Below are 24,187 nucleotides of genomic sequence, written 5' to 3'. Positions count from 1 at the left end.
TGCCCCTTCCCTCAAAGACAAAAATGAGCATAAGGTCAAGCCCTTCCAGAGAAGAAAAACATTAAGACCCTGACATCTTCAGTTTCAAGAAAGCTGAACACTTATGTCCTGTAATCAATGTTTTCAGAGCACTCCCATTACTAGGTAAAACCTAAACTGGAGGAAGGCAAGAATGGAAGATGGAAGAGCCAATGCAGAGCCTGAAGCAGCAGCCCAGATGGAAATGAGGCATGGATGAAACAGGGGACAGTGAAACTAGAAAGAAGTAGACATTTGGGAGACAGATGAATTAGGTACAGTAGGTGAAGAAAGAAACAATGAAGCGAATTATGATGCCACTTCCTGTCAGAGAAAATTAAGGAAAATAAGACTTTAAAATTAGCTTCATCCTGAACACGTTAAAGTTCTGACACACAAGTGGAGAGGTCAAGAAAGCAGTTGATATCTGAATATAAATCTCAGAAGAGCAATCCAAAATGTTAAGATATATATCTAGGAGTTGTAACTGTAAAAATGCTGAAAGCCATGGGAATAGATGAGTCTTCCAAGAAGAGGGTAGAAAAGGGGACAGAACCCAGGTCTGGGCCTGAGGAACCCCCCATGGATAGAGGGTGGGTAAAGAAGAAGCCAGGAAGGGATGCGCAGTGGAGAGGAGGGAAGAACATTGCAAGAACATGGCTGCAATGTTCCCATTTTCATTTCCCACACCTAACCTATCCTACACTGGAAACCTATAAAAATAAAATCAAATTATTTTTATAACAACTTACCTGGAAAAGTGGGTAAGAATTCAAACTTAGAGGAACTTTTTTTTTATGTTTATTTTTGAGAGAGAGCATGAGCAAACATGAGCAGAGAAGAGGCAGAGAGAGAGGGAGACAAATAATCCCAAGCAGGCTCCGCACTGTCAGCTCAGAGCCTGATGCAGGGCTCAAACTCATGAACCATGAGATCATGACCTGAACCAAAAACTCAAGAGCCAGATGCTTAACTGACTGAGCCATCCAGAGCCCCTAGAGAAACTTTTTCAAAGCTAAATTAAACTCACTGGATCTACAATTTTTTTTAATCATAAATATTATGTCAACATATTTTTGGGTGACACATAAGAAGATAATGAAGCATGAATCATATTCACTCTACCCCCTACATGAAGAAACCTCACTAAGAGAAAAATCTACACAAGAGTTCAAGTAGCATTTTTAGAAGCTTAGCTTCTCCATAATTAAAACTACAGTACCCACTGAAGTTATTTCCATTGAGATCAATCTTATCATGCATGTCAATTCCACTCTAAAAACCACTAACCACTAGGATCCTCATCTACAAAACTAGAAGAGAATAAAATACCTAGTAAGAGAAAGATAAATAGCCAATATTATTTGTATCAATGGAAAGTATCAAATACTGCATGTAAACTGAGACAAAACTATCACATGGGTTAATCCATAGTGCACCAATTGGGAAGTCTCCTTCTCCAAGAACAAATTCTTCTGGCATACCAAGTTACATTTAGAAAATCACCCACTTGGTGAAATTAAAAGAAATCTTACTATCATCTACAGCTTCTTCCCATACTATTTTATATCCATTTTAGCACTTACCTAATTGTATTTGAGAGCTCTTTTAGGTCTCTGCTTACCTTGACAGATGGTAAGTTCTTGAAGTCGTATCTATCATTCCTACCCAATGCTAGTCCATGACCTTCAGAGACTTCAAAGTAAAGGTCCATGATTCACTTCCATTGGAACCATCTGGAGAATGGGTCAAAACGCAGATTCCTGGACTCCACCCCAAACATATGAAATTAGCATATTTTTAAGGATTTCTAACAGCTCTGATAGGGCCTTCAAACTGCATCAAGGAGAGAATGAATCCAAAAGGCATAACTACCTAAGAGTTATAAGCTGATATTTCTTCTACTTACACTATTGTTTGGAAACTACTGCCATAAAATTGGTTGAATAAGGAAATGTCACCCTGGGTAAACCTCCATCTAATAAACAGAAAAAGATTATGACTATTTTATCTTAGAGTACCCCGGCAGTGCATATCTCTTGTATTTTTACTGAATCAAACCACATAATTTTGGGATTTTCATTGAGGAAAAAATACACTGAGAAAAAAATATACCAATGATGTATTAAAAACATAAAGACCTAAACAATTACATGTGTTATCCCCTGAATCATTTAAACAAAAAGCCTAACATTTAAAACCCCAAATTTTTATGATAAAAACATTTTTTCATGAAAAGTTTATTTTAAGGAGTCATATTTTAAATATAAGAAAGATTATAAATTATAGCTTTACAATAATTTACTTTGATCAGTGCATGAACATTTATACATCTATGAGTAGAAACACAGTAAACACATTTTTAAATATCAAAATACGTTACGATTTCACATAACAGATTCCCAAAATTCAATCTCAAAAAAACATTTTAAAGAATATGTTATGATTTTTATAAAAAAAGAAAAGCTTTCCTTTTCCCAAAACTGTAGAATATTTTACTTGTATATAGTCAATACTACTTACTGCACAGCAAATAATATAAGATGTATACTTAAAACAATCTACCAGAAAATCTTTTAAATTTCTTTTTGTTACTACTTTAAAAAATATCTATGGCTATACTGAAGTTTTACAGAGGCTTAATGTCTGAAATTCAAGATGTCATATTCAACTTTCAATCCTCCGGCAGATAATAACCTAGAGTCATTTCTTAGAACTAGTTTTCAGGTAATAGGTAGGGACAGGCTGTGCCATTTGTACACTTCACAATCTTAGAAACATTTTATAACCATGACATGTGTTAGGACTTGTAATTACTCTGATGTCCCTTTCAATTGGTGTCAAGAAGATAATAAATGTGCATTTTACCCAGAGCACTAATTCTTGGCACTATAAGCTGAACAGCATCTCCTATCTCTTTATTCACTTCTAGCTTGGGTAAAACCCCCACTGTCCTTCTAACCTATTACTTCCACCAGAATAGCAGCAATGCTATTAGTACCCATATATTTTTAGAGATATCAGAGGGTGAGAGGGTCATTATATGATCCAACTTTCATATGGCGGATAACTATGCTCTGTTTAGAAGAACCATTATTTTGAAACCTATTTGCAGATGAAATTCATTTTGCTACTCTGCCAGATAGGCAATGGTAACTGAAGAATGCCAGGAAGGCTCTCTCTCAACTTGATGAAGGTCTAGCAATAACATGGACCTAAAGAAAATGTGCTGTACTTAGAAAATGTCTATTTGTTAAAGTTATAGGAGGAAATATAGCAAATTAACCATTTGGCAAAATTATCTCTATTTAATCATCTGTTCACATAACAATATTGGATACGGCAGCCCCAAACAGAGGTTAACTGATTACTGCTTTTATAACTGGATTCTTAAAGAGTTTCACATAATTATATTTATGAAACATCACAGAAACCCAAAATGTACCTATTTGTAATCATCAGAATTTATACGCTTGATCAGGACCAAGCTATGTTTGAGGCTCCATCTAGCCCAACGTTCAGTCATCACATGTATTCACTGCCACAAAGAAAACATGTGCTCTTAGTAGCCACTGAAAGATGCTGCTTTGCATGGAAGAAAATCAAGAATTAAATACCCTTCTCCACCGGGCAGGGAACCCCTACAGAACAAAAGATGATGACAGAGGTTTCTGGAAATGTTCAGAGGGACCAATGAAATAGCATGCTTAGTGAGGGGGCTGGGGGGAAGATTGGTCTCACTGTAGCAGGAGGGTAGCCCAAACTGCAGACCATGACATCTAAAAAGAGACCCTGTTCTTTTTGTTCACGGAGAGTTACCAAAAGTCACCAAGTTCACAAACAGATATATCTTCATGTAAGGGAACATATGACAAAGAAACTGACCCTGTTATCAGCTTAGCAATAGAGGTGAGAGAGAAAGACATTTCAAGGAAAAACTTACTAGTATTAAAGTACCTGTGCACAGCTGAAACCCTAAATAATAACTGCCATTTAACGCCAACAGACAAGTGGAGTTACAGCTGTACATGGACCCTGGTATCTTACATATCAAAATTCTAGAAAAATCATGGTGAGTATAACCCACTTTGTGAATATGAGATTCCATAAATCACAGGGAATCAATCTTCCTGCATCCCCAAAAAAAGGAGAAACGGACATCGATCATAATAATGACTTATCATTTCAGATCTAACATCTAGTGACAATAATTTTTTTGTTTAAAATGTTTCCGTGGGCCTCAATGTTTTCATATCTAAAAATATCAATTCTTGGGGTGCCTGGGTGGCTCAGTTTGTTAAGCACCCAACTCTTGATTTCAGCTCGGGTCATGATCTCACAATCTTGAGATGGAGCCCCATGTTGGGCTCTCACTGGGCATGGAGCCTGCTAAAGATTCTCTCTCTCCCTCTACTCCTCCCCTGTGCACACGCATATACACATGCTCTCAAAAAAAAAAAAAGAAAAAAAAGAAAGAAAGAAAAAGATCAACTCTTTCTTTGTGTGTCCTTCTAAGACAGATGGTGTTAATAATTAATAGATACTTGGGGAGCTCCAAAAGAAATCCAATGAACAAGTAACAACAAATTACATCCTGAGGTGGGTCCTATTTTCAAATGATGGGCAAGTACAATAAGACAAACCACATTCTATAACCTACTTTTGTTACACATTAATGAGTAAAACCAGGCTTCTGTACAGGTCTCAGATTAATGAGACAAAGAATATCAGCTTCATAGCATTAGATTTATGTGAAAGAGGAGTGGACGTCTGTACAGGTAAAGTTGTACCAGAAATCAATAGTTATCTTAGCATTAACTCAGCACGAAAAAGGAACTACTTCTGATTTCCTGGAACACAGCCCTCACGGGTTATTATTTCTGATTACCATGGCAGCACACAGCATCTTCCATACAACACTTTAGAAGAATGCTTGGTCACACCATGCTCTGCCTTATTAAATGATCTATGTTGAAACCATTCATTTCCATTTCTCCTACATCTATAACATGTCAAATAAGAGTGATAAGGCAGTCATTTGCCCTCAATTTTCTCAATAATGTAAGGTTTTAGAGAAAGTATGTTAGAACTCTAAAATAATAGGCAAATATATTTTCTCAATTCCTCTGGTCCTCCTTTATTTCCACCGGGGAAATCGATTTCTGATGCTATCTCCTCTAAAGTTTAGGGGGCTTAAAAGCATTGCTCTTTCACCCAAAAAAATGTTCTCAAACATAGTTATTTTCTGAGTAAATATCTTTCAAAAGAAAAGTTCCACAAGGACTATAAAAAACCTTCCCTGGAGTGCTTATAAAAGGTAACATAAACGTGGGTATGAGTGGAAAAAGAAATAATGGTTAAAGAATTGCTTTAAAAAAAAAATCAAATATAAGTGGTTTCTACTCTATCTGCCTTTTCCACCTTTCTTCCACACAAGCAAACACATAGCACAACAGATTTCACAAGTTTTTAAAAAGAAGTAATTACAAAGAAGCAAAAAGCAAGTCAATCAATCCTTGTTTTATGAAGAGAGAAAGTAGGCTATAGACATCAAGAGACCATAGAAACCTTCCTCCCTCTTACTCAGTGGATTAAAGAAACAATGCTTCTAGACCTATAGGTGGCATAATTCACACTTCGCTTCCTGAACATATCCTGCTCAGGCTGGTATAACAAAATGAAGATGCTACAAGACAAATCAAACTCTAATCCTAGTTTCACTGCATTAAGATATTGAAAATGAGCTACAGACCTATTGCAATCAATGACTTCTATGTGGAAAAGAAAACATGGGTTAATGTGGAGCAAAATCATCTCTCTAGAAGTACTCCCTAAAACTTACTTTAAAAAGACTCTTGAATGAATATTTAAATTGATATTTTAGGTAATTTATCTTAAGAATAGCACATATGAAACTGCATTAGAAGATACCCAGAAACCAAAATTATATTTCAAAGAAGGTATTTCATACACATAAGACCAAACCAGAGTCCGTAACAGTGTCTAAAAACAGATCTTATGGGATTTCGAAACAGGAAGAATGGTTCATTTCTCCAGAGATGGATCATCCACATCATAATCATTCTCGTTTCACATCACCGATGGCTCCCCAAACATCAAAGAGAAATTCATCTGGGAACGCAAAGTCTCCAAGAGTTTCGTCAAGTGCCACAGCAAATTCATCTGGATTACCTTTGTCCTTTCCAGCTTCAAACATTGTGGTAGCTATCAAAAACAATTTTTAAAAATTAATGACACATGCAACAGCATCACAGATTGGAGAAAAATGGCACCAGGAAAATTACTTTCTAAATGTAACATGCATAGATATATTTCTAGTACAAGTTATAACATTAACATTCTGTCATATCAAGGTAGCAAATATATTTTTAAACAATCTGTCCCCTGCAGCCAGATTTGCAGCTGTCCTGTCCTCTCCTCCACCTTGGAGCCCATCAGTCAGGAACCACTGCTAATCCTATGGGCGTGACAAGAGCTCCTGAAAGAAAACCCTGTGGCTAAGCCTGCTGGGAAACTCCAAGTACATCATCCCTCCCCCATCTCTTCACAGCCACTAGCTCTACCAGTACTCCACTCTTAACTAGAATGGAATCTAGTCCTCCCGGCCCCTCAAAAGAAAAAAGACAAAGGATGACAATTTGCAATGGGAAAATCAAGCTACGGAGAAGAGGAGAAAGGTATCTATCTACTTGTGGAATCAAGGTAACTTTTTCTGAGCCCCTTTCTTGTTTAAGATAGAAAGAGGAAGTGGTGCCCTTATTCTGTTTTTCCAGTAAATTACCTGGGCCCCATATCTTATGTCTGGGAACCAACATCTCCAGGAGTACATATTCCCATGGAACCTACCCAAACTAGCTGGGAACCCATGAGGCTCAGGTGTTTTTGTTGTTGTTGTTTTTTCCCCTCAGCCCCCTATAAACACTAGTAACCAGAAACAGACAATGTAGATGTGATATGGGACTTGGGTGAAGAACCTACAGGGAAAAAAGAAACACCAAAACTCAGCATCTCCTTTCCTCCCAGGTTATGGTTGAACAAATCAACAGTTGTAGAATTTCTCTGAATGAGCCAAGAGGTCTGGTCTTTCAGCTAAAATCTACTAGGGCTCTTAAGAGCATTTAAGAACTGTGTCTTGCCTTAAACAGTTCTGTACTGACACAGACTGAAGGGAAGGAGAAGATCTGGCTCAAAGAAGGGTACCACAATCAGAGCAGAAGTGGGATGTGGCTGGAGTTACTCCATGCAGGGATGAAAGAAGCTTCCACATGGCCAAACAACCTGGTGGCAGATGGAGAGTCCAGGTGTGGTAAGGAAAGCACGGAGGTTGGGCAGGAGGGAAGAGAAGGAGAAGACAGCAGCTACAATGATGATTGGTCACACACTTGGAGAATAATCACCTACATATATATATTAAGAATATTGGGAGCCAGATTTGTCACTGCCAGAAAAAGTTAAACAGGGAAAGGGGAAAACTAGAATGAATCCTGTGGAACAGAACTCAAGAGACCAATGGAGACATATTTCAATAGAGAGATTTAGACACCCAGATAGCAAGAAGCACACAAAGCACCCAGAACTTGGCTCTTAAACACCTTTCTCCACTAAAAAGAATCAGAGTTCACAGGAGAAATGGCTGATTCCAGGATTGGAGCAGGCAAAGTAAAATATGAACCAAGAGTAGCTAATCTTATGCCAGAAGGTAAGAAACCATCAACAACTGGTGAGAACATGAAAAAGACACAGAAGTCAAAGTGATAGAGACCCCATCGACCAGACCAGGGATAATTTAAGCAACAAATTAAGTGGCAATGTTAATAGATTATAATCCCATTGAACAAAACATGAAACCATAAATCCACAATGAAATGACTGATAAATAGATTGAAGGAAGGTAGGAACATGAGGAATAGGATATTTACATAGTTTCAAAATCTCTTTCCACCAAATACTTAAGAAGAGAATAACTTTGGGGCGCCTGGGTGGCGCAGTCGGTTAAGCGTCCGACTTCAGCCAGGTCACGATCTCGCGGTCCGTGAGTTCGAGCCCCGCGTCGGGCTCCGGGCTGATGGCTCGGAGCCTGGAGCCTGTTTCAGATTCTGTGTGTCCCTCTCACTCTGCCCCTCCCCCGTTCATGCTCTGTCTCTCTCTGTCCCAAAAATAAATAAACATTGAAAAAAAAATTAAAAAAAAAAAAAGAAGAGAATAACTTTATGGTGGAGACAATTATCAAACACCACCGTAAATCATCAATATGAATATCAGAAATAGAATAAATCAAGTCCTATGCCTCCCGATAAGATGTAATGAAAAGAATCTAATAATCCAGTGAATAAATGGGCAAAAGACAGGAATAGACACTTCTCCAAAGAAGACATCCAGATGGCCAACAGACACATGAAAAAATGCTCCACATCACTCATCATCAGGGAAATACAAATCAAAACCACCATGAGAGATCATCTCACACCTGTCAGAATGACTAACACTAACAACTCAGGCAACAATAGATGTTGGCGAGGATGCAGAGAAAGAGGATCTCTTTTGCACTGCTGGTGGGAATGCAAGCTGGTGCAGCCACTCTGGAAAACAGTATGGAGGTTCCTTAAAAAATTAAAAACAGAACTACCCTACGACCCAGCAATTGCACTACTAGGTATTTATCCACGGGATACAGGTATGCTGTTTCGAAGGGACACATGCACCCCATCTTTATAGCAGCACTATCAACAATAGCCAAAGTATGGAAAGAGCCCAAATGTCCATCGATGGAAGAATGGATAAAGAAAATGTGGTGTGTGTGTGTGTGTGTGTGTGTGTGTGTATGATATATATATACACACATACACAACGGGGTATTACTCGGCAATCAAAAAGAATGAAATCTTGCCATTTGCAACTATGTGGATGGAACTGGAGGGTATTATGCTAAGTGAAATTAGAGAAAGACAAATATCATGACTTCATTCATATGAGGACTTTAAAAGACAAAACAGATGAACATAAGGGAAGGGAAACAAAAATAATATAAAAACAGGGAGGGGGACAAAACAGAAGAGACTCATAAATATGGAGAACAAACAGAGGGTTACTGGAGGGGTTGTGAGAGGGGGGGATGGGCTAAATGGGTAAGGGGCACTAAGGAATCTACTCCTGAAATCATTGTTGAACTATACGCTAATTTGGATGTAAATTAAAAAAATAAAACTTACAAAACAAAAAAAAGAATAGAGCACATATTTGATATTTCTGCCAGAGGTATAACCTGAATGCAATTCAGAAAAAAAAAATCAGGCAAACCAGAATTGAGGAGCATTCTATACAATAACTGGTTTGTACCCTCCAAAAGCATCAAGATCATGAAAATCAAGAGTGGGAAACGATTCCAAATTGTTATAAAAGTAACACATGATTTTCCACATGTCCTTCTATAACAGATATTATTTAGTAAAACATAAGATCTGAGTTTAGATGGTAATGATGTATCAATGTTAATTTCATGATTCATGGTTATACTGTGACTAGATAGGAGAATATCTTTGTTTACAGGAAATATGCACTAAAGTATCTGGGGGCAATGAATATCATTAATTTATTCCCAAATGGTTCAAGAGTAAAAAGTCTTTGTATTTATAACCTTCCTCTAAGTTTAAGATTGCTTCAAAAATATTTTTATAAAGCAGTAATGAATTGACTTTCTCATCATTGTCCCCCCACCCCCCTTACCTTGCCTCAGCCCTGACCCAGAAGCTACTGCATTTACCATCAATCCAGAAACAAACACTTCAAAGAAGAGCCTCCGTCAGCTGGACCTGCTACTCCAGCCAAAGGATTTTGCCAAGTTTATTAAAACTTTTATATATAGATCTTAAACGATAGCCAGGATATAGTGAAGCAAAGATTCAGATACACTGGCTTAACTTCGTAAGTTTGGCTTTTGAAAAACAATTTGGCAGCAGATATGATCAAAATCCTTAAAAATGTTCTCATTCTTTAATCTACTACATTGTCCACTTCTGGGAGCCTACACTTTTTTTTCTTCCAGTTTTATTGAGATATAATTGATATACATCACTAAGTTTAAGGTGTACAGTATAGTGATTTGACTTACATATATTGTAAAATGATTACAGTAAATTTACTTAATACCCATCACACCTCATATAGATATAAAAAAAAAGGAAAATTTTTTTCCTGTGAGAACACTTAGGATTTACTCGCTTAACAGCTTTCCCATATGTCATGCTTCAATGTTAACTATATTGTCATCATGTTGTACATATAACCCTAGTACTTATTCATAACTGGAATTCTGTACCTTATGACAACTTTCTTTCAATTCCCTCTCCTCTCTCACCTGCCTCCAGTAACCACAAATCTAGTCTCTTTTTCTAGGAGTAGAAGAGAGGAGGTTTCTTTGGGAGGAAGGGGTCTTTATTGTGTGGTTGTTGGCTTTTTTTTTTAGATTCCACATATAAGGGAGACCATACAGTATGTATTTGTCTTTCTCTGTATGACTACTCCACTTAGCATAATGCCTTGAGATCTGTCAATGTTGTACAAATGGAAGGATTTTCTCCTCTTTTTACAGCTGAATATATTCCATGGTGCATATATACCACAACTTCTTTATCCATTCATCTTGATAGGCACTTAGTTTGTTTCCACGTCTTGGCTATTGTGAATAATGCTGCAATGAACATGGGAGTGCAAGTATTTCTTCAACATAGTGTTTTTATTTCTTTTGGATATACAGGAATCTAACTTCTTCAAAAATCTTAGAAACAGAGAGATGCCTGGATGGCTCAGTCGGTTGAGTGGCTGGCTTTGGCCCAGGTCATGATCTCACAGTTCATGAGTTCAAACCCTGCGTCGGGCTCTGTCCTGACAGCTCAGAGCCTGGAGCCTGCTTCGGATTCTGTGTCTCCCTCTCTCTCTGCCCCTCCCCAATTCATGCATGCGCACACAAGCACTCTCTCTCAAAAATAAATAAAAACATCTAAAAATCTAAAAATGTTTTTTAATCTTAAAAACAGAATTTAGCATACAAATGGACCTAACAGTATCAAACACAAAAACAAAACCTAAGATGCAGAATCATTAAGTTCTCTCTGCACAATGAATTTTAGTAGATGAAATACTTGATGAAATATTTTGAAATCATTTTTAAACAGTATTTATTATTAGAATAACTCTAATAAGCTGGGGATAGTTTTTCATCTTAACATTTACTGAGAAAGCAACATAAATTTTATATTACAATCACAACTACATTTTTACAAAATCTCTATATAGGATGGATAAATGGAGAAGTAGGTGATGAAGAGATTAGAGTAAATTAACAGAATCTTTTAACTCCGCTATATGTCTGAAAATCCTAACAAAACATTAGAGGACTTCTACACAGACAAGGGAAAAATACTTAAAATACAGTAGACAGTGTCAAACTGGAGAGAAAGATTGTTTTTTAAGTTAAGAAAAGTGGAGAGCTGCCCTGAGCATGCATTTTCACACAGAGAAGCCAAGGGCTCAGGAAACAGTACTTTATTGATATTCCCCCATAAACCTGGAGGGTTCTCCCTGTGTCTCTCTTCTCCTTAGGTTGTCTTGCCTTGGCGATTTTAGCCACAACCATGACCTTGCAGAAAAATCCTAAACCTTTACTTCCATCCCTGACTTCTCTCATGAGTTCCAAATACCTGTTACTGAGTAAGTGGTAGACAAGTCTTCCTAGGTGTTCTGTGAGTAAATCAACCAGCATGTCCAGAAACCAAACCTCCTCCTCCCAGCAATGAAGAAATTGCTACTCTTTCTACTGTCTCCACTGTCATTCGTGGTGCACACATTCTCCCCGTTACAGCTCTCTTCTTGTGCCTGTGGACCACACATGCCTCCCCTCAGTTGCACCTCTGCGCTCTGCTGTACTCTCTGATCTGCTCCTTTACAATTCACTCCCATGGCCACCCATGTTGTTTCCTTAACCTCCAAGTCCGGGCAGCACCATCCCCAGAGATACAATAGATTTATCTTCCTAAAGCATAGTGTGGATCCTATTAGACAATGAGACAAAAGGACCAGAAAGCTCCTTTCCATCTCAAAGACTGTCTGCATCATTCCCATATACAAAAATACTCCTTGGGTCACCAATGCTTACTTACAAACACCAAACTCTAGTCTGGCATTCTCATCCAAAGCACCCTTGGCTCCCACTTGGCTGTACTTCTCTACACTAATGCTACGCCCTAATGAATCTGACCACTCAAACCACCACCATCCCTCCTTCCTGCCTTTACCCAGGATAACCTACTCCTAATCACCAGCTCCACTGTCAGAATCCTTTCTCTCCTTGGAGGCTCCTTCCTCCAGGAAGTCCCATGTCCACAACTGAAAGTGATATCTGCATTCCCCAAAGCCTTCTGCCAGTGCCCCTCATATTTGAATGTGCAAGCAAATTGCCTGGGACCTTGGCGAAATGCAGGTTCTGGTCCAGAAGCTCTGCTGCAAGGCCTGAGAGTCTACATTTCCAACAACTGACAGGTAATGCCAGTCCCCAGACCACATGTTGAGTGATAAGGTCTTACAGTGCATATTTAACATTGCTCTGTATTGTCATCATTTCCACCTCTGTATCTTCTCTCCTTTTAAGACAATAAACTCCCAACAGATCTTGAATAGCTCCTGAGTCTTTCATGCCCACAGGAATTAGTTCAGTGTCTTAGACACAGTACATGCTGGTAGGTGCACAGGTACAGGCGGAGGCTTTGTAATTACACTTAAGAAATTTTTTAAGGTTTATTTGATAGAGAGGGACAGAGAGCAGGAGAGGAACAGAGCAAGGGAGAGAAAGAATCCCAAGCAGGCTCTCCACTGTCAGCATGGAGCCTGACACTAGGCTAGAACCCATGAACCGTGAGATCATGACCTGAGTCAAAACCACGAGTCGGACACTTAACCAACTGAGCCACCCAGGTGCCCCTACACTTAAATAATTTTTACACTGGCACAGGTAACATGCATTGGAGAAAGCAAAGCCCAGAACTCTGGTCCTGTAGCCAGGCTGTGAAAGAGTAAACAAAACCTGAAGTATTGTAAAAGTAGGACTCGAGTTTAGAATTTTGCTTAGTCTACCATTTTAAATATTTCTCAGACTCCACACACAGCATCTATTGAGACCGTTACCTGAAGATTTTACTACCATTTGGGTCAAATACAACCTGACTGAGGAAGAAAGAAGATGCACACAGAAGATACAAGAAAATCTACACACCATTCAGAAACAGAAACTAACAATGTAGATAAATGATGCTCTTAAACTGGGGACACAATGACAAGGATCAGATGTTCCCTGACAATGAGTCAACCAAGCTGTCACACACATACACATACCCACTTGACTATAAGAGACAACTTGGCACATGGCTGTTTGACACCTCAGGAAGCTCAGCAGCATTGTCTAGGCCACTGAGCCCAGGAATGATATAGTCTCAACCTTGCCCACTCTGACTTGCAACCTCTGGTTTAAGCTCCTTAGTTACAAAATGAGAAAAATGACGGTCTAAGATGCCCATACCACAACTTCACGATCCCAGCTGTATAATCTCACTCATGCACTCGTGATGGCACTGCAGAAAAATAAAACTTCTGCCCTAACTACAGTCCCAGAGTTGGTCAGACCTCCAGTTATGCAGTCCTACCTCTATCATCACTACTACTGTTACTAGTAATAATTACCAGTGATTACTGCTAAAAATGGTAATAGCTATACCTATAATTTATTATGTAACAGGAACTTTATACATATTATTTAATGATCCCACAGTTCGTGAGTTCAAGCCCCACATTGGGCTCTGTGCTGACAGCTCAGAGCCTAGAGCCTACTTCTGTGTCTCCGTCTCTCTCTGCCCCTCCACCACCCCAGCTCACACACGCATGTGCTCTCTCAAAAATAAACATTAAAAAGTTTTTTTTTTAATTTATACATATGATTTAATGCAATGTGTTAGCAACCCGATAAGGTTTTTATTTTACCCTTTTTATAAAAATGTGAACATCAGGCTCAAAGTTTAATAAATTTGCCCAGGAGCTAAAGCATCAAACTAATGAAGTTAGGACTCATACTTTCTGTGAATTCACTATTTTTGTGCCTCTCAAAGGACAGTCAACAAGCATTTACCAAATATTTACTCTAGGAGAGCTACTGTAGTAGGAGTGGAGATTAAAAACAAAGTATCAAGGGGCGCCTGGGTGGCGCAGTCGGTTAAGCGTCCGACTTCAGCCAGGTCACGATCTCGCGGTCCGTGAGTTCGAGCCCCGTGTCAGGCTCTGGGCTGATGGCTCAGAGCCTGGAGCCTGTTTCCGATTCTGTGTCTCCCTCTCTCTCTGCCCCTCCCCCGTTCATGCTCTGTCTCTCTCTGTCCCAAAAAATAAATAAACGTTGAAAAAAAAAAATTTAAAAAAAAAAAAACAAAGTATCAGCCTTCAAAGAACTCCTGGTATGGTAGAAATAACAAAAATATCAATTAGGCAGTTTCACTGTTGTATTAGAAACACTATATGTAATACAGTGTTTCATAAGTCTTTTTAAAAACACAGTAATTTGCTGTATGAATTTTCAAAGAAATTAAGAATGGAGCATGCACTAAAACATGTATGAAATCTGGCTAATGAATAAAGTATAAACATAAATTTTCAACATCCTTGCACGAAAAGTAAACTAGTATAATTTTATCCTTTTTGATTAAAAACTATCTTTAAAAGAAAAGCAAAATGAAACTCAAGCAAAATGAAGCACTTTTTATAAAGTTATATCACATTAACATGACAGCTACTAAAATATTTTTTGTCTGTAACATATCTGCAATAATACTTAACACCCGAATACTATCTGGGAGAAAAAAAAAAATTGTACTGAAAGAGTCAAATTGTTAGACTACATATAGCAGCTAAGTGCTGCCCTCTAGTGGCCATTTTGAAAATATCTTTATATCCTTCCCACAACTGAATTTAACATCATTTATTAGCAACAAACTTATTTTGGTACTATAGGTCAATCTACATTTTCACTAAGTTTTAAAATACTTAAAGCTTTTAAACATAATATATTATTTCAGATGAAAAATCCTGGTATCAAAATCCCAGAACTGAATCTCAGCTCAACTTGTTAGCTGACTTTGGGTAAGTTACCAAACTTCTCTACATCTGTTTTCAAATCTATAAAATGACACATAGCAGTATTAAATAAATATGTCATAACCACTGTTAGCCATTAAACCTTCAATTGAGGGTCTTTAGCACTTATTTTCCTTAAGGCTTTTCATAAATAATCCATTTCAAGCAACTCAAGACAGGAGTTAAACATCAAAAACACAACCAATGTTGAATATGGTTTCTTATCAATGAAAATCTATTTCATTGGCTTTATCTGAGAAGGATGACTTTCTATAGTGTTGTTTTGAATTCACTGAATAAAATCATCTTAAGAATATAATTATTAAAACACCATTATTGTATATTTTTAAAAGAACTAAGAAATATTTTATGAGAAAAAATTACTTAGAATCTATCATTCAAATTTCCTTTCCACACATTCCTGGATCCCTTAATAAATTAGAAGTCCTAAAATTCTGACATTGCTAGGGTGATCTCCAAACTCCTAAATCAGTATCAGAACATATTGTAGTTGTATATATAATTTACACAGTTGCCTTAACTTATATGAAACTTATAGGATACAACTTTTCATTAAGTTAGGTCAATCACATATAAGGCGTCAACAGGACTCAAAATCTTCCAGACTCCATTCTCCCCTAAGGATAACATTCCAAGGCAACACATATGGGCATTGGGTCAGTTGAAAAGTCATAATTCACAGATTAACTTTATAACCAAACAAAGCACTGTCTCCTTCGGGGTTACTTCCTAAACTCATTTCAATTATTTTCCATTTTCAAGTGGTAAATACATCCCAATGCTTTTTGAGGATAGTGTTTTGGTTTTAGTCATTTTACTGCCATATTACTTTTTTCATTTTTTAATGTAAATTTATACTAACAACTCCAGAGTAACATGATGTCAATGCAATTTTAAGACTTAACATTTCTGAATGCTAAGAACACTGAGAATAGCAAGCAAATATATTCATTTGTCTGTTGAATCAGTGTCACAATTGTGATTTGTACTTCATGCTAATCATATCTGAATAATGACAGAAATTCCTAATTTAACAATGGTTTACATTCTTCAAATAATTACTTTCCTTAAACTTTACCTCCCTAGATGACTGATCACATTGGTAATCATGTATAATGATAATGACTTTCCATGTCATTGGAGGAATTTGTTACAGATGACTAACTTTACAATGGGATTACAAGTTAATTTACAAGGAATTTGTGAGCAATGTTTAGTGCACTGAATTTTTCAGAGTAAAAGAAACTGATTCCTAAAGAACTGCTTCTTAATTCATTCATAATTACTCCACTGTCCAATTGTTCTTCCATGTATACTTGTATATATTTAATAACAAAAGAGCAAAACTTTTTTATTCCCAATTTATACTTAAGTAATATAAGGCCTGTACCCAAAATTTTTTTTTTAATTTTTGAGAGAGACAGAGACAGAGACAGACAGCACGCACACACGCATGAGTAGAGGAGGGACAAAGAGATGGCAAGAGAATCCATCCCAAGCAGGCTCTAGCTGTCAACACAGAGAGTAAGATGGGGCTCAATCTCATGAACCACACGGGATCATGACCTGAGCTGAAACCAAGAGTAGGACGCTTAACCAACTGAGCCACCCAGGCACCCCTGGCCTATTCCCAAAATTAAGTTCTAAAGACAGTTTTAAATTGTCCCCTGTGAAAAGTGTGGTTCTCCTAAATTTGAGTTCATCAAGATCTAGCATTGATATGCTAGTTTCTGAATAGTATAATATTCAGTTATATGGTTTGAAAACTTCTCAGCTTCTCTTCTCAATATAGAGATTATTTTTCCAACAATAAGAGCACAGCCATTCTAAATCCCCTTTGTCTTCATTTGCATAATTTCCATAGACCTACCTCACACAAATCTGTTTTTCCAAATGCAAAAAGGTTGAAAAAAATTTTAAGACCCTGGCTTTCTACAGGATAATTTCACCTTTAACTTCTTGTCTGTGTGGAGCAAGTATCTATTTCATGCAAATTTTATATTCTGAACCAAGGAACTAAAAAAGAATATCAATTTTTCTTAAGTTACAGGCAGCATCTGTATGTCCAACACAGAAATTTTATTTTAGGTCAGACAGGCAGGAAAAAATAAGAATAGACTCTATAGGAAAAAAGGAAGGTGAGTTAAAGTAGAAAAGGAAGAATGAGTTTCAAATACTCTACCTGAGCCACAGTAAAACACTTTAATTGGCAGCAGGTAAACCTAACAGTCCAAGTCTTTGGCTTAAAAAATTTTATTAAGTAGCTGATCCAAACAACACGTGTGTGCACGCACACTCACACACCGATGCATATAGACACAAACCACATCACCACAGTGTGCATTACTCTTTCGTCATCCAGCATCCATCTGCCCTTCTCAAAGGCACATTTTCCTGGCTTCTACATGGGAAAGGCCAGGACTTTGACCAGCTCAACCCTAGTATTCCAGTCACTCTCAGCTCCAGAGCTGGAGCATTTGACCCAGATCTAACCATCCTGCCCCCTGCACCCAAAAACTGCTGCCTCAGTGACCCAATCAAGCCAATCAGAGTCAATCCTCACCATTTTGTTCGAATGACTTGGAAAAGGTCTTCCCTCTTTCCCATCATGCTTGACACTAAGTGGTAGAGGATGAAGCCATGGCCATCATTTGGACTCCATGAGGGAGGGCCTGAAGTTGCCAGAGGACACTAGGTAGGGGGGCCTAAAATGCAGCCCAAATGAAAAGAAGAGAAACCACATCCTGGTGATAGCCTAAGAACTCCAGGTCTAGCCATTCTTGAAGCCAGGATCTATCTCTAGACTTTTCAGTTATAAGAACCAAACATGTCCCCCCCTTTATTCCTTAAGTCAGCTGGAATTCAGCTTGTTGTTGCTTTGTTATTTGCAATGGATAGTCTTTCTTAACAAATCAAAACCCTGATATCTTAATGACGACACAAGAAATACACAGAAATTGAACTGCTCAACTGCCCTTATCAGTCATACACCAGGCACGTCCTTCCTCTTCAGATTTCTGATCCATTGTTCACAGGGTCTCAGTAATTGTATTAAGTGTGCACAACTTCGATATCCCAATATACAATTTAATTGACACAGATCTGTAGCAAAAATATTTCATGTGTCCTGTAACGAAACCTGTTCACATATATATTTTAAATCCATAAAGCAAGCCTATGAAGGAAGGCTGTTATTACAGTTTATAGTTTGTAGATTAAAAACTTAAGTTTAGAAAAGTCGACTTGAGTCTTAATGCCTCACAGCTAGTAAATGGTAAGGGTCAGGTCTTTTCATTATTCTTTTATTACATTTTCATTATGTTTTTCTTATTCCACAAATAATTTTTATCACGAAGTATAAATGCAGGACATAAATAAGCACTAAATTCCATCAAATGAAGAACTATAAGACTTTTCAAAATAGTATAATCTTACCTAACTCAGGATCTCGAATTCCCATGTACAATTCAAGAAGATCATCAATCTTCTCAACTGCTTTTGTTTTGGCTTCAGAGGGCTTTATCAAAGACAAGAGAAAGAAGATACTATTTTATATAAAATCTCTTGAATGTTAAGGGAAGGTAAAATCTGATTTGGAGCTAGTTCATGGTTATGTCCATCAGCTCATTTGAGTGGAAATCTATCCCCAATGTGCTCTGTAATGCAATACAAATCAATACAGTAAATACTTATTTTTAGTGTCAGCATTAAGTGCCATGGATTCAAAGGAGAAACAGAACACAGTCTCCAAGTAGCTAACAATCCAGAAAGGGAGACAACTGTGAAAATAAATATGTAATGAGGAAAAATTTTAAAGGATATAAGAGGCATCACAGACAAGGTAAACTTAAATCTCTTAGAAGTCACAGAGGACTTGAAAAAAGGTGACTTAAAAACTGTGTTTTCAGGGGTGCCTGGGTGGCTCAGTCGGTTAAGCATCTGACTTTGGCTCAGGTCATGATCTCGCTGTTCGTGAGTTCAAGCCCCCACGCCAGGCTCTGTGCTGACAGCTCAGACCCTGGCACCTGCTTCTGATTCTGTGTCTCCCTCCCTCCCCACCCCATCCCCTCCCTGCTTGCTTGCTAAGAAAAAAAAACTGTTTTCAAAGATAAACTGGTAGAAGATAAGCAGGAGAGGTTACTGCAAATAGAAGTATTGCAAATAGGGGCACCTGGCTGGCTCAATTGGTAGAGTATGTGACTTGATTTCAGGCTTGTGAGTTCAAGCTCCACGTTGTATGTAGAGATTACTTAAAAACAAAATCTTAAAAAAACTATTGCAATAGATATGCAAAGTCTATGTGAACTCAGAGTCTGATAAAAAAGAGTATACCCAGACAGGACTTGGTCTTAGGGGTTCCTGTGTGCCATGAAAAGGGCTTTGGTCCTCATCATGCAGATGAAGGGTCTCCAAACCTTTTAATGGCTCATCTCCAGGGTAAAACATTTGTGAACATATACTCTTACTATTTTTTATTTAATTTTACTGTATTGTTGAAATAACTTTCTGGGCCCAAGATGGAGCCATGCTGTCCAAAGTGTCATGTTATCTAACTTTCTTGTCCCTGTAAATACTATGCTTGACCAGAAACGCAGTATAATCCAGTCAGCCTACCCCCAAATACAAGCGAACTCTAGGACTCCTCACACCAAACAAGATTGACTATCTAGCCCCAGACAATCAGAGATTTTCTATTTCTCTCTTACTTGTTCTTTAATCTTTATCCTACAAATCTTGTCCTCTAACCCATTTTGCAATTGTCTAAAAGGGGACGGTCCACTTCATGAATAAAGTCTGTATCACCTAAATTGTCTTTAATTTTTTTTTATTTGTGGCATTTTATTTTTATTTTTTTATGTAAGCTCTACACCCAATATGGGGCTCAAACTCATGACCCCGAGATCAAGAGTCACATGCTCTACTGATTGAACCAGCCAGGCACTCCTTCTTTAATCATTTTTTCACAGTATGCATCTTTCATAAATACATGTATTACTATATTAATGTATTATATACATTATGAAATACACAGAAATGTTATAAAAGGAGAAGATGCTGAAACAATAGTTAATTTTTATGTATTAATGGTACCAAAATATTTTTGTTCTTCCTAAAATTATTAAAGGTTAGAGTGAAAAACATGATTGGATACATTATTCTTTGAAAATCTTGGTTTAACGTTGGCAAAGTTTGTTTCTACATTCAGTTTATTTCAATACTTGGTCTTAATGGCTTCATAGCTAAAAAAGAAATTACCCAAAGATGTAAAATAATCAACTACTGGTACATATGCAGAATTCAAGATTAGATTGTAAGAAATTCATAATGCTTTTAAGACAGTTATAAATATATGTTGCTTTGTGTTCTCCAAACTTATTAAAAATATGCATTTTATTACAAATACCATTTTATTTTTATTTCCTTGAGGATATTATTACAACTTTCTCATGTTCTTATTTATACGAACTAAGCCTTAGAAAAACAGGTACAATATACCACTCTTGCCTTCTTTATGGTATATTTTGGATGCGCTGTGTAAATCAACAGTCCATGCAAAGTAACTTGGGTGTTCACCTTTGTAGCTAGCCAGCCATATTGTTAAGTTTTGTAATAAGTATCACTACTTCTCATACACAATTTTACCATTCCACCCCCTAAATAGCTCTTGATCTCATCACCTCCTCCCCACTCACATTCTGATTGTCTGGGTTTAGCCCTCAATTTTTTCATATTTGCAGAAGTTTCCTAATTTTTCTCCCTGCCTGCAATCTTCACCCTCTCAAACCCACCCTGCTCAACAACCCATCCCTTAGAACCAAGGGATTTTTCTAAAACACAAAACTATATTGCTCTCCTCAAAATTCTTTTTTTTTTTAACATTTATTTTTGAGAGAGACAGAATGCGAGCAGGGGGGAGGCATGGGTAGCCGAGACAGAGGGAGACGCAGAATCTGAAACAGGCTCCAGGCTATGAGCTGTCAGCACAGAGCCCGATGCAGGGCTCAAACTCATGACCCATGAGATCATGACCTGAGCCGAAGTCAGACACTCAACCGACCGAGTCATTCAGGCTCCCCACTCTCCTCACAATTCTTAAATGGCTTCCCCAATTCCACAGACCTTTCACATCCTGACCCAGGCCTCCTCACCCCCCAACCAGATCCCTCTAGCACCCCCAAATCCCAATCCCATGGATGCTTATAACATCCCCAAGCCCATCATTTTTTCAGGCCTAGAATACTCTTCTCCCCATCTTTAACCAACTCAACCATTTCTTTGGGATAGAAATTCCCTCCCACCTCTCCCTATCCCTGACAGCAGCTGATCAGCTCTCCTCTGACATTAACCCTATTCCCTAGTTTTTAATGGCTTCTTTCAATACTTCTCTCCCTTTAAAAGAAAAACAAGGTTTTTATTCATCTTTGTATCACCAGCACCTGGACTATGCCTGTCTCAAGAAACACATACCAAATAATTTATGGGGTATGCAGGTGGAATATCTTCCACACTTTTCAGAATCTGTGCTAGGTTATAAGGAGGTGATTTGTTTCAGATCTATAAATTCTTTAGATCATAAGTCCTTTGCACCAAATTTAACATTAGCAACAAACTAGCCTTTTCCTTTGAATTGGGCTATTTTCAATTACTCTATTTAATGAAATAGGCTATGAAAATAGGAATGGAGTTTTAAATTTTTTTTTAACATTTATTTTTGAGACACAGAGACAGAGTGCATGGAGGGGAGGGACAGAGACAGGGAGACACAGAATCCTAAGCAGGCTCCAGGCTCCAGCTGTCAGCACAGAGCCCAACTCAGGGCTCGAATTCACGAACTGTGAGATCATGACCTGAGCCAAAGTCAGACACTTAATTGAGCAACCTAGGCGCCCCTAGGAATGGAGTTTTAGAAGTTTATCTTCAAATGAATCTTCCCTACCTCCCCAGACAGATCTTCGGCCGCTCCTTTTCATCCCAACACCTTATAAACAGCAGGTACTCAACAAATACTAATTATGTTAACTAAGCAAAGATGACCCTCCTCCTGAAGTGACATCGAGTTTTCTGCCTGCCTCTGACCCCTTTGCAAGTGGTTTTAAGATCTGTCCTTTGTTCCTCACAGCCTGGACTAGAAAGCAGTGGGCATTCTCCTGGCTCCCCCTGCCAGCTCCCTCTCACTGTCTTCCACTCTCTTCCAGATTCCTCTTCTACTCAGGTTTGTTCATTCATGCAATAAACATTTACTGGCCTGCATCAATGTGCCCAAGGGTGTGCTGGACACTGGGGGCACCTGGGTGGCTCAGTTGGTTAAGCATCTGACTTAGGCTCAGGTCATGATCTCAACATCTAGGAGTCTGAGTCCACTTCAGGTGACCCCTCCCCACTTTCTCTCTCTCCCCTTCTCTGCCTCTAACTCACTTGCACCCTCTCAAAAAAAAAAAAGTGCACAGGACACTGGAAAAGTAAAAACTCCGAACTACCAGATGTCACTGCCATGAGTTTTTCACATACCTCCTCAAATCTCATTTGTAAAATACTTCTGGCTCTCCCCAGTCTCTTCCTTGCCCCTTGCATCCACATCAATCCTTTCATTCACTATCCAAGACCAAGGTACCTGACTCAGAATCTTTCTCTGGATTCCCCCAAACTGACAACATCCTAGGGGACTCAAACATTTGAAAGTACAACTTTGGCCTCACGGTTCTTTGAGTGTCTGCTCCAACAAACCACCCCCATGAATGATCCTGGGCATCATCACCTAACAAAACTCTGGGATCCCACTCTGAAAACTTGCTCACTCTGCTCTTCAAACACATGGAGAGCCCTAGGCCAATATGAACCAGCCATCTCTGGTGCCTATGCCCTGCCTGCTGGAGCTCCCTCGCCTCAGACACATTGTCTACAGGAGGACTTCATCACCACAGTCTTCCCTGGGAGAGCAGACCACCATGTGCCACCCTGAATCCTCACTACCCCTGTCATCCTTAACCCCTGCTATTCTCTCCTTTCACCCTTCCTCCCTCCATTGGTCTCTTCTCCTTTTGGTGTTTTTCACTTAAAAACTGACCAAGTCGGGGGCACCTGGGTGGCTAAGTTGGTTAGGCGTCTGACTTGAGCTCAGGTCATGATCTCGCAGTTTGTCAGTTCGAGCCCCACGTCGGGCTCTGTGCTGACAGCATAGAGCCTGGAGCCTGCTTCAGATTCTGTGTCTCCCTCTCTCTGCCCCTACCCTGCTCATGCTCGGTCTTGTCTCTCAATAATAAACAAACATTAAAAAAAATTTTTTTAATAAAAAAAACACTGACCAAGTCAATCAGCAAAACCCTACTCTTCTCAAGTTTAAATAACTGTTTATTAATTCAGCAAAGATTTGCGCTCCTTTGATATGTCGGGTACTGTTCTAGGTGCTGTGGTTACAGCAATGAACAAGACCTGTGAAAAAAAGAACTAAACAGATAAGAAACAAAGATATAATGTGTCCTATTGTGCTCAGTGCTTTAAAGAAAATTAAGGGCAAGGAAGATTGGGCAGGGAGAGGAGTGTCAGGAATTGCTATTTAAGCAAGATACTCAAAGAAGGCCTTTTAGATAAAGCAATATGTGGACAGAAACCTGAAGAAGTCAAGGGAGTGAGTCACGCCTGTAAGTGGACAGGCAGAGGTAACAACAGTACAGAGACATGGAGATGGGATGTATCTGGAATATTTGGGGACAGCAAGGAGACCCATGTGGCTGAAGCAGCGAGAGCCAGGAGAGGAGAGGAGTGGTGGGCAACGAGATCAGGGAAGAAATGCAGAGTCAGATCATGTTGCTCACTCCGAGGACTTTAGCTTTTATTCTGAGTGCAATGGGAAGACACTGGAGAGTATGGAACAGAAAAGCAACCACTTGTACTTTTAATTCTGGCTGATGCGCTAAGCACAGAGGGAAAGAGGACAAGGGTAAACACAGGAAGACGGAATACA

At 38.6% G+C, this 24,187-nt stretch overlaps 1 protein-coding gene across 1 annotated transcript in view; it reads right to left on the bottom strand.

The window, feature by feature from the left end:
* Positions 1-4,461: 4,461 nt before the first annotated feature.
* Positions 4,462-24,187, bottom strand: part of GIPC2 (GIPC PDZ domain containing family member 2) — an 82,720-nt gene continuing 62,994 nt past the window's right edge. The window contains exons 5-6 of the mRNA XM_030327662.1: positions 18,661-18,742; positions 4,462-6,243 (exon numbers count right to left, since the gene is read on the bottom strand). Of these exons, the coding sequence (XP_030183522.1) occupies positions 6,098-6,243; positions 18,661-18,742 (228 nt within the window). The 3' untranslated portion in view covers positions 4,462-6,097. The remainder of the gene's footprint in view (positions 6,244-18,660; positions 18,743-24,187) is intronic.

Source organism: Lynx canadensis, chromosome C1, assembly GCF_007474595.2.
Source record: "Lynx canadensis isolate LIC74 chromosome C1, mLynCan4.pri.v2, whole genome shotgun sequence".
NCBI lineage: Eukaryota > Metazoa > Chordata > Mammalia > Carnivora > Felidae > Lynx > Lynx canadensis.
This window is presented reverse-complemented; position numbering and strand designations above follow the sequence as displayed.